Consider the following 12,500-nt stretch of genomic DNA (forward strand, 5'->3'; position numbering starts at 1 on the left):
GCTCCGACTAAATCAAATCTAATGACACCAATCCTGTAAGATTGGGGGTCCCAGGGACACCATCTTATCAAACGGGGGTCGGTTAGTCAGGTTCCGGTTTAACGCACGCACGCACACACACACACACCTAAAAATTCCCCCGTCTGTGGACCTCCACTTGCAGACAATTTATTTATTTTATTTTTTTTAATTATCTCGCACGCAGGCAAAAAAAAGAACAAGAAAATCAAAATGAAAGCGTCCATTTCGGATTCAAGCGGTGGAATGGGGCTTTCGAAACCTTTGACCTCGCCGGAGATTGAAGCAAATTTCCCAGTCATTTGATGTGCCGCTCATTGATTGCGCACACACCCACAAAGACACGCACGCACACACACGCACACACACACACACACACACACACACACACACACACACACAGACACACACACACACACAGACACACACACAGACACACACATAAAAAAACGGCTGTATCCTGGTGGCTGAGCTTTACTAATTATCTCAGTAGACAAAAAAAGAAAAGTGTGTGTGTGTGTGTGTGTGTGTGTGTGTGTGTGTGTGTGTGTGTGTGTGTGGTCTCAGCCACACAAGCCGTGCAACGTCGGCTCCTAACGAGAACCCCCCCCCGCCGTGCCTCTAATCCGTCTACATCTGTGACAGGCCAGGGAACGGTGGTGGGAGGAGGGGGTTGGGGGGGGGATGTTCCACTGATATCAGTGTCGGGACTCCCCCCCCCCCCAAAAAAAATCTCAAAAACTCAAAACCACCACGATCAACGTGCCCCTGCACCCGCCACCAACAAAGCACTCCTACTTCACAGGGGGGAGCGAGAGAGTCAAAAGTGCTTTTTCATCCCCCCCCCCCCCCCTCACCCAGACTGCTCCCCATTCATCGCAACCCCCCTAAAGCAACCTTGGCACCAGAGAAACCACACTAGAGACGGGCGAGAGAGAGAGAGAGAGAGAGAGAGAGAGAGAGAGAGAGAGAGCGAGCGAGAGAGAGAGAGCGAGAGAGAGAGAGCGAGACGGGCAGAAAAAGAGAGAGCGGGGGAATCAGAGAGAGACGAAGGGGAGAGTCTGAAGGAGAGCAGTCCTCCTTCCCGCCCCTCCCCTCCCCACCCCAAACCCAAAACCAGCCACCCGCATACAACCACCCCCCCCCCCCCCTCCACCTCTCCTCTCCTCTCCTCTCTCCTGCGGCCCCCGCTTCATCCACCCATCCATCCATCCACCCCTCCATCCATCCACCCATCCATCCATCCACCCATCCAGCCTACTTCAGATAGGGCCCCCGCCAGCTGTGTGTGTGTGTGTTCAAACGTGTGTGTGTGTGTGTGTGTGTGTGTGTGTGTGTGTGTTCAAACGTGTGTGTGTGTGTGTGTGTGTGTGTGTGTGTGTGTGTGCGCGCGCGCGGCCATTTACACATCTGTCAGCCGCTAATGAAAGCGTTCAATTTAGCGGAAAAATCTTAAGACAACCTTGTCTGCTAGACCGCCTGACAGGCTTTAACTCGCCACCTGCGTGTTTGTGTGTGTAAACACATGAGTCTGGATCTCTGTGTGTATCGCTGAGAGAGAGAGAGAGAGTGTGTGTGTGTGTGTGAGTGTGTGTGTTAGAGGCCATGTTAGCCCCTAGATCATTGAGTAGTCAGAGTTTTGGTTGTGACCGTCATAAATACATGAATTAAATAGGCTTTCTCATTCAAATAATTGTGATTAACCATTGAATTGCCATAGCGGCTAAAAAATAAATCCTGCCCATCTGTTCAGTTTAGACGAAAACACGTGATTGTTGAAACCAACCACCTCAAATAAGATCGCTGTCTGCTCAGGTAATTGGGATCAGGCCATGATGTCATAATTGTCACAGATTTACACGGACACACACAAACGCACAGGTCGCCATGTCAACAGACCAAGCAACACAGACAAACAGCCGACCAGCCAGACACAGAGAGAGAGAGAGAGAGAGAGAGAGAGAGAGAGAGAGAGAGAAAACCCAAAAATGACGTTTTTTGAGTGTCACCCCCTGCTGGACCCCCGCCTTCCATGAAATGCTTTAACCTCTTCCAAAACGAGGCTCTCCATTTCTATTGGGCGACACCAAAACACCTTTGTCACGCCAGCAGTGCCCCCCACCCCCCCGTCCCCCGTCCCCGTCCCCGTCCTCCTAGATCACTCTCTCCGTGCCCTCCGCACACATGGCAGCCGTTCAACCGCCGGCCCCCCTCAACCGACATGGCCGCCGCTCGCCGCTGCCAGCGCGGCGCTCGGTGCCCATCTTCAATATGGCCGCCGTCCAACCTCCACCGTGATTGCATCTCTCCCCATCTACAGTATGTTTGCCCCCTGGCCCATATTTTCTTTTTTATACAGATGGACAGAGAGCGAGAGAGAGAGAGAGAGAGAGAGAGAGGGAGAGAGGGAGAGAGAGAGGGGGAGAGGGGGAGAGCGAGGGGGGAGTGCCAATATAAACATTGTTCCGGTGGCTTTTTACAAGCGAGCGAGGAGCAGGGAAGTTAATAAGCAGGTATTGGTTTTTAACTGCGCCCGTTTATTGCTTTGCCCTGGAGCACACCACAGTGCGCCCCCCCACCCTCGCCCCCCCCCTGCCATTCTCTTCTTCCGCTTCCCTTCATCTCTCTCTCTCTCTCTCTCTCTCTCTCTCTCCCTCTCTCCCCTCCGTCCGCATTTTGATTGATTGATTTATTTTATCTTTGACTCCACTCGCTCGCTCGCCCTCGCTCCGTCTCTCCCCTGTCTCATTTCGACAATTAACTAAACGCTTTTGTCGTCTGCTTTTCCGCTTTGACTCCCCCCCCGCCCCCCGCCCCTCTCTATCTCTCCGCTTTCCCCCTCGTCTCTTATCGGACACACCGTCCTATTTAGTTATGCCTGAATAGCTGGCTCAAGCTGCCGCGTGCGTGCGTGTGTGTCTGCGCGCAGACGTGCGTGTGTGTGTGTGTGTGTGTGTGTGTGTGTGTGTGTGTGTGTGTGTGGGTGGCTCTATCACTGTGCATCGGCGCATGACAGAGGAGAGGAGCGGGAGGAAGAGGAGGACGATAACCGTGAGGGAGTGAGCGAGCGAGCGAGCGAGAGGAGGAGGAAGAGAGACAGAGAGAGAGAGAGAGAGAGAGAGAGAGAGAGAGAGAGAGAGAGAGAGAGAGACACGGAGTAAACAAGGCGATTTCATGTCCCACTAATCCGACAAGCGGCTGAAGTCTGAGGCCCACCCCCACGCAACACCTAACACCTATTTCCCCACCTCCAACATGGGTTGGTGGGGTGGTATCCGCGGAGGAAGAGAGAGGGATGAAGGAAGAGGAGGAGGAGGAGGAGGAGAATCAATTATCCACCATGGGCTCCCTCGGAGTGAGCGAGCGGGACAGGAATGCGTCCCATCCAAACTCCGTTTAGGGAGGAGGGGGGGGACTCAGTGGCACAGAAGGAGGGAGAGAAAACACACGCTCACACACGCACACACGCACGCACACACACACACACACACACACACACACACACGCCTTGGTTAATACATGCCTACTGACTCAATTACGCGCTTACACCCTTCCTCACTAGCTCACCGATTCACTCACCCCCTCACTCACTCACCCGCCCACTCACCCGCTCGCTATTTCACCCTAACCTGCGTGCTCACTCACTCCCTCAATCTGTTACCCCCACTCCCCTCCCTTCCTCACTCACCCATTCACACACTGACTCGGTCGCTCCCTCCCTCATTCAATCGCACGCGCCCCTCCCTCCCTCACCGTTTCACAATCTCCCTCTCCCACGCACCCATTCGTCAACCTACGGATTAACCCCTCGCTCACTCACTAACTCACTCACTCACTTACCTGCTCACTCACTCACTCACTCACCCACTCGCTCCCTCACCCATTTACTCACTCACCCACCCTCTTACCCGCTTGCTCATTCACCTATTAACCCGCTCGCTCACTTACTTAGCCGCTCACCCATCCAATCATTCTCTTACCCGCTGGCCCACTCACCCATTCGCTCCCCCACTCACTCGCTCACTCACTCACTCACCCGCTCGCTTACTGACGCACTCTGATTCACCGTCTCCCTCACTCAGATGGGACACATAATTGCGCAGTAGAAACTGTCCCCACAAGTCACACACACACACACACACACACACACACACACACACACACACACACACACACACACACACACACACACACACACACACACACACACACACACACACACACACACACACACACAGAAAGTGGCAGCGGAGCGGGGACGCTCCGGGGCACCTCTGTGACTGTGTGATTAGAGGGACGCTCTGGCAGAGGACAATTGAGGACACACACTCACCCCTGTTAAGGTCTTTATGTTGTGCAGTGCATTCTGGGCTTCGAGGGCGGCTTTCCGTGTGTAAAACGTGACAAAACAGCAGCCTGGGGAGAGACAGGGAGAGGGAGAGGAGGATGAGCATAAAGAATATAACGAATTACAAAGAGCATTTCCCTCCATTCATCTACCTGGCATCACCTGCCGACGCTGGCAGATGTTAAGGACAAAGCAAGCTGACGGAGAGCCACGGGTGTCTCAAGGAGCTGCGCGTGCACACTTACACAAATTAAGAGACGGAGGGACGGAGAGAGCGCGCGCGCGAGAGAGAGAGAGAGAGAGAGAGATAGAAAGTTGTGTGTGTGTGTGTGTGCGTGTGTGTGTGGAGGGGTTAGCTTCTTCATTAATCTGGGTGTAATCCCTGCGGAGTGGGGTTGAAGCAGAGCAGCCCGAGGCCATTTCTTAGGGAGCGTCTACAAACTACAGTGAAAGCAAAAAAACGACAAAAAGGAACCAAAGCTGCGAGTAAACGCTCGAGTCATGAAAAAGGGGGCGGTGCGGCGCCTCTATCCGCCTCGGCCTAGTTTCCCCGTCTCTGGACCCCCCCCGTGTCGCTGGTGGACGTCCCCGCCCCGCCTCAGGCCGAGAGCCTGGCGGTGAGCATCTGGAACGAGCTTCGCATTTGAATCCTGGAGTCCCTTTGATGAGGCTGGAAGCATAATGGATTTTGGAATTAGGCGCGGCGTCCTTTGGGTGTTGGGGCCGTTGAGTCGCTGGCCCTTAGCCTAGCCGTGATTGGGCTTGCGTTGATTTGCGCAATAACTTGTGGGGGCAGTAGCTCAGGAGGTAGAGGGGGTGGTCTGGTAAGCAGAAGGTTGCCAGTTTAATCCCCGGCTCCTCCTGGTAGCGTGCTGATGTGTCCTTGAGCAAGACACTTAGGCCCATAACCGCTGGGGGCACCTCTTTATGGCAGCCCACTGCTCCTAAATACATCAGCTACGAGGTCAATGCAGAGAAATTGCAAATTTCCCCATTGTGGGACTGATAAGGGTATATAAATAAATAAATATAAACTCCAAGCTAAGATTAGGCGGTGGCAGTTATTTGTTTTCCCTCGGCTCACTGCACGTGGCTGTAGTGGTATTATGACTCCATCGCCAGGCAAAGTAAACAAGACGCAACTTGTGAGCGGTGGTCTGCCTCGCGCTTTGCCCACGGTCGGTGCGGTTTGTCCACTTTTTCTCGGCGGCGTGTTTTCTAAGTGAGGCATGCTTTGGCTTTGTTCACTCTATTTCCAATCGCAGCTGCGCTGAGGCTCCGGCCTCTAGTGTGTTATTAGCAATTCCAATAAAGCCGCGCAAGGGCTCTCTTCATAGCAGAATAATGATACGGAATAATGATTCCGGTCGCATTTTTGCATATCCGTTTATTAGGAGGGCTAACTTTTTCGGCGGAGCATTAGCAAACTCGGCCGTGTATAATGCGAATGGGAGGGCCGGGCCGCTGGCGCCCGGTGATTGCGATTTCCGGCCACGTGTCGCCCCATGCGTCGTCAAGATGAAGAGCCGGGTGGACCTTACACACCCCTCTTTACTCTCTGCCTTCCTGAATCCACACACACACCCGCACACACGCACGCGCACGCACACGCACACACACACACACACACACACACACACACACACACACACACACACACACACACACACACATTTCCTAATGCATCCTTGGTTCCATCTGTTTAAAAGTCTCTCGCGGCTCCACACACACGCACACGCACACGCACACACACACACACACACACACACACACACACACACACACACACACACACACACACACACACACACACACACACACACACAGCCGCACAAGAGCCAATGACACTTCTTATTATCTGTGCGTCCATTCAAGATTCAAGATTAGAGATTCAAGATTCACAAGGTTTATTTGTCACATAGATTTACATACGTTCATACATACAGATATGCAGTGAAATGCAATTGCATCGCACCTGGAGATTATGCACAGTAGGTTCAGGATAAGCCATCATAAGTCCATCTATATATGAATGTTTTGGTTATTTTTTTATTTCAGTGAAAGAGTTAAATAGAGACATCTTTTTACAACCTTGAACTGAGAAGAAATACTGCGGAAACGCATGAATGAAGCTCTTGCTAGATCTGTGCATGTGTGGCGTGTGTGCGTGTGTGCGTGTGTGTGTGTGTGTGTGTGTGTGTGTGTGTGTGTGCGCACGTGTGTGTGTGTGTGTGTGTGTGTGTTTGTGTAGGCATGTGCGTGAATGCGCGTGACTCTCCGGCAGCACAAACATTTACCTGAAAGCCGAGGGGGCCCAGCACTGTTGAAGAGGGACACTCAAAACACACAGCGCGCGCGCGCACACACACACACACACACACACACACACACACAAGAGCATGCTCACACGCATGCGCGTACAAACACAGACAAAAGGCGGCGCGAGGGAAAGAATAATATTCATCGAGGTGAGAGAGAGAGAGAGAGAGAGAGAGCGAAAGAGAGCGAGAGAGAGAGAGAGAGAGAGAGAGAGACAGAAAGAAAGAGTGCAAGAGGGAGAGCGGGCGAGGCTGTGAACAGAATGGTGAGCAGAGCAGGGAGATGCCGCTTCATAAATGCTTCATGGCCGCTGAAGGAGGCCCCTTAGCTGAATCAAGGCCCCACGCCAGCCAGCCAGCCTGCTGCCACGCCCCCACCCGGCAACAAACAACCCCTCAAACCCCTGCTATCTCCCAGGCCCACAGCAGTGAGGGGCGAGGGAAGGCGTGGAAACGGAACTGTTGGGGGAGAGCAGGGTTCCTACTGCCGCCGAGAAATCCCCAAAGATCCTGTTTCCATGGCTGAAGAAAAAAAAAACCCCAAAAAAAACCCCGCGGTAGAGAGAGCGGAAGGGAGTAGGGTTGAGGAGAGGGGGGGGGGGGAATCGAGTCTTATCTGTTGCAAGAAGCGAAAGTATTTAGAGACATTTGTCGACCTTCAAACGTAACCGGGGTGAGGTTGAATGAGGCCTGTCTCACTTCCTGCCGCGTGGCCACGTCCACCTGCATCCGCACTGATAAAACACGACCGTACCGCTGGCCCCAGCTGAGGTGGATGACCTCTCGGCGGCTAAAATCCGGGGCCAGGGGAAGTTTGAAAGCCCGAGGAAAAAAAAGGGCCCTGGAAAATTTCAGACGTTTCTCAACGAAAGTAGATCAGGCGGAGAGGTTTTTTGGACAAGCGCTCTCTCCGATATCGCGTTCGGGCGGTACGCTTGCGGGTTGTGTTGAGTTTGATGGCGAAGATCAGTTTTGACAGTTTAAGACGTTTGAAGAGTTTTTAAGGGACCTGGAGACACGCGATTGTAGCGATCGGGGACCACAGGCGCGCGCGCACGCACACACACACACACATACACACATACGTGCACACGCACGCACGCACACACACACACGCACACACAGACACACACCTGGCAGCTCTGCTTTGGGCGACCAACCTGCATTACCGGCAAAAGCCAGTCATTTACCTGCCAGCGCACATTTGCATCCCTGTATTGTATCTCTCTCTCAATCTCTCTCTCCCTCTCCCTCTCTCTCTCTTGCGCTCTCTCCTCCTCCCCATTCCTCTTAATCCCACTGCTTGTATTGCATCTGCCTCTCCTAATGTGTACGGCAGACGAGAGTCAAATTGCCACCGAGTGACAAAGGAGACAGGAAGAAAATGGGAAATATGATCCATTTTGACAGCGCCTCAGAGAAAACCAAACATGCGGACGGAGTGGGAGAATGCAGATGAAATGGATAGCTTCAAACGGCGGCGGACGGCGGTTTAGCCCGTGGTTTTAATCCTGTTTGCGTGGGAACAGATCCAGCTCTCATCCAACTAACGGTTAGCGACGACGGTGGGGGGGGAAAAAATACCCACCAATGCAATTTTGGCCTCTTGCAAAATCTTCCTTCCCCCAATTCAAAAAAGGGAGTAGTCAGATTTGAAGGCGTGAGCACTTTCCGAAATCAAAGCTGCTTCCCGGCTGACCCTGAACGCTTAGCGAGAAACATTCCAGCTCGGCAACCGGCTCCAGCAATGAGGCACGCAGGAGTGCGCGCGCACACACACACACACACACACACACACACACACACACACACACACACACACACACACACACACACACACACACACACACACACACACACACACACACACACACACACACACACACACACACACACACACACACACACACACACACACACAGTCCCTCTCACAATGTACATTCTGACAGAAAGCAGCAATGCATGTGTGCGCAAGGACGCAGCAAACAAAAGAACCCACACAGAAAACACGTGCACTAAGATGGTGGGCTCACCCGCGGGCGCCCACGCACGCACGCACGCGCACAAACACACACACACACACACACACACACACACACACACGCACATGCACGCACACACACACACACACACACACACACACACACACACACACACACACACACAACCATGCACGCACACATGCACGCACATGCACGCACATGCACAGCTTTTCTGTCCCATTAAAATCCATCTGCAGTTACTCTCTAATTGAGCCTGGGTTAGCCCGCTAACAAAGCTAACGTCTTGTTAAGGCGACATAATTGGCCGCTCTGCTTTAGGAAAGAATGAAATAAATCAGTATTGCGTCTCAGGTCGGCCCCGTCTCAACTGAATCCATTACAGCAGATAATTGCCTGGGACATTAAACGTTTGCTCAACGTTGCCACAGCATTGAGGGAGAGCGCGCGGCAGGCCGGCTGGTTTTGAAAGCGACAAAGCGAACGCCTGCCATTGGACGGCTCATCCCTGGACGCCCAATCAGCGGGGCCGGGCCAAGACGGCGCGTGGGCGGGGATCAGAAGTCACACACTGCTCACTTGCCGGCGCGATAACGTCTGGTACACTTTTCCATAGATGGGTCGATAGGGAGGTAGGTGACAGATTGGGCGATAGACAGTGTCGGATGAAAGAGGACGCTGGCGTTGGTGTCGCCACCTCTCAATCCGAGTCAACCATCTTGAGTCAACTTGTACGTTCACTGCAAGAAGCAATAGGCAGGGACTGTCTCCACCACGGCCTAACTTGCCTCAACATTTTCAGCACTGTGCTGCTACCAGTTTGATGGTTGTACACCGGTGGGTTTTTTGCACTCACCTTCTCCGCCAACCACCAGCCTTGATATCTACACCGTGACTGGACTATTCTCTGCCATGATATCTCTCTTTGGAACTGTCTCCCGGCAGAGATCCGCAACGTCACATCCATTCACAGCTTTAAAAAATCTGCTCACCAAGGACGATGGCTTGGAACCCTATTGTTTTCATTCAGATTTTTATTATAATTTTTTCTCCTTGACATTTTTCCAGCTAAAAGTGCCTGGTGCACGGCAACCGCCGTGCACCAGGCACTGGCTAACCCTTAAATCATATTTTCACCGCCATCGCGATCTGAACATGCGCAATGAACATATACCAAAAGACTGTCTGAAAAGTGATGAATAAGAAAAATAATTTGATTAAATGAATCATTTTTTATTTGTATTTTGTATTTTTTACCCGTCCATTCATCCGAGAGCGATGCTCTCCTCAATTGATTTACTAGTGGACTCGTTCTCTGTGGACTCTCCGGCTCTCCGGTTGAAAGGGTTCCAAAAGCAGGAAGTGGTGGTGCGTTCAGGGAACTCGAAAAACTTGGAAGTGATGCTGCATTCAGTGGAACTCGGATAACTATAATTGTCGTTTTCTTCCAGCAATTTATTTTATTTCAAGAGATGTTTTTGTAGAGTTTAGAGGAAAATATTTTAAAGGGACCAGGGGAAATTTGTATTTATTATCTTATAGTTATAATTCCTTAAACTAAATTAATGTTCTGTTTAATTGTGTATTCATGTGCAATTTGTTTAATAAAAGCATGTTCTCAATAAGTATTTCTTAATTCCGTGTGTATAGGCTGTTAAATGTTTGGGGTCTATGTTAGCAAGTGTATTAAAGCAGAAAGACATAGGAACTGTGTATGCACAATTCAATTTTTGTTAATTTATCACAGGTCATATCATCCTTGCAATGTTATTGCACATTGCAGATCTCAAAAATAATAATAATGCTTGCATTTCTATATCGCCAACCCAAGGATGCTTTCCATGTATGTAGGGAAACTTAACAAATGACACAAGAGCAGAAAATAATAGTTGCACTGTTGCCGGGGAGACAGCATTAACCAAGACCATAGAACATGGTGGAAAGTTTTCAGGCGATTGTGTCGATGGATGTGACATTGTGGATCTCTACTACGAGGGAGTTCCATAGAATGGGGGCACACTCAAGGCTGTCCCTAAAGCACTCAAGGCTGTCCCCTGGTGTGGGGGGTGATTCCCTCATATCGTGCAGGCCTAGAACAGTGTAGACTCCATTGGTGTGTAGTGGTTGCATTGGCAGGATTTGCCCTGGTTTGAGACCACAGACAGCAGGAACCGATGCTGTGTTCAGTGGAAACTCGTGTTACTCGTGTTACTCGAGTTACTCGTGTTCGTGTTAGTGAGGCTGTTATTGGGGTCCAGCCCACAGACAATTTCAGTTACAGGCAATTCATTTGGTTATACGTCATGCTGAATTGTAAAATTTGGTCATTTTCATCTTCAATTGTCAATCATGTCATCTTCAATTGTAGTTAATTATGACATTGATCTTAGTATGTTCTTTTCTCATTATACTTTATCACTTCATGTGAACTTATCACAATAGCTATAATAAATCACACAGTGAAAGTAACATGTATTTATTGTTTTTGTGCTATTAAATAATTGTATTATTTTTTTACTTTTGTGTTCCAGATGCAAAAGAGAAGCCGAAAGTCTAAGACCATAAAGAAGCAGTGGGCAAAACATCCACCTTGCGTTCCATGTGAACTCGGAAATTTGTAATTGGTGTGGGTGGAAGTGATGCTGCGTTTCACGGGAACTTTGAAAACTGTAATTCATAATTTACACGTCTAACCTGGACCCCGTGTATTGCTGCCTGCAGCTATATTTAGGGGTCCAGCCCTACAGGCCGGTAGATGGATGTACTTTTTTCTATCTATTAGATTGATATTTTATCCATTACTTTGCAGGATTAATGAGAAATACGAAAAAAGTAGTCCTTAAAAACTAGTGACCACGTCGAGTCGAATCCACTGACACGTGCAACTGAGTGTTGCGACCAAAATTCAGCGATGCTTCAGAAAAAAAGAAGCCGTGCAACGGTAATTACTGACAAAAATACCACAAAGTATTGACAAATTCTTCCATAATAATTCTAATGATAAATTAATGTTAGTTTCTATAAATATTGGCAGCATTACAAAACAGACAAGTAAACCTTTAAACAGAATTTTCCAATTGTAGATTGTTAACAGAAAAAATACAATGAAGTAATAATAACACGTATTTATATATTTCTAAAATGTAATGTATTTATAGTCGTTGTGATGAAAAGTAATTTCAAAATTATCTTTTGTTATTGCTGCAGGTGCCGAAAGATAGACGAAAATCTAAGACAATACAAAAGCAATTGTGCAAAAATGCAGTCGTCAAGGTCAGTCACAATATTAAAAAAAATAAAGTACTGAAGAAAAATACTGTGAAGAAAACACAAATGGAAAATCTTTCAATGTAGATTTGCTGCATTACACAAAGGAAAAAAAAAAAACGTAACACAGGCCTAAAATCAATAAACTGGTGTGTTGCTGCCTGCAGCTATAGTTATTATTATTACAGGTCAATAGGCAGGAAGGTAGGAAGGAGTGTATGTAGGTAGATAGGTAGGTTAGATAGGTAGGTACGTCGATAGATAGGTAGGTTGGAATGCAGATAGGTAGGGCAGGTAGTAAGGTTAGTAGTAGGTAGGTAGGGAGGTAGATACAGTAAAAAGACCTTTCTATAGAAAATAAACTTCTGGCTCATCTTATTCTTTTGAAGACGCATTTTCGATTAACACAGCTCAACGGTATTCCAGATTTCAGTGCCGAATACTGACGGTAATTCTACTCTTGCTTTGAAGGTAAAGCACTCCTCCGTCTCTCTCACATGCACGGTGCACACTGTACTCATTGAACCTACAAGAGATAAACGTGAAGGA

General features: G+C 49.4%; 1 protein-coding gene across 4 annotated transcripts in view; it reads right to left on the reverse strand.

Annotated features, from left to right (window-relative positions):
• The window catches only part of celf2 (cugbp, Elav-like family member 2), a 159,325-nt gene that overhangs the window by 48,009 nt on the left and 98,816 nt on the right, over nucleotides 1–12,500 (reverse strand). For all 4 annotated transcript variants that reach the window (XM_080022487.1, XM_080022486.1, XM_080022488.1 and 1 more), the window contains one exon: nucleotides 4,352–4,434. In XM_080022487.1, coding sequence (XP_079878613.1) covers nucleotides 4,352–4,434 — 83 coding nt within the window. The remainder of the gene's footprint in view (nucleotides 1–4,351; nucleotides 4,435–12,500) is intronic.

Source organism: Zeus faber (assembly GCF_960531495.2).
Source record: "Zeus faber genome assembly, chromosome: 21".
In the NCBI taxonomy this organism is placed as follows: domain Eukaryota; kingdom Metazoa; phylum Chordata; class Actinopteri; order Zeiformes; family Zeidae; genus Zeus; species Zeus faber.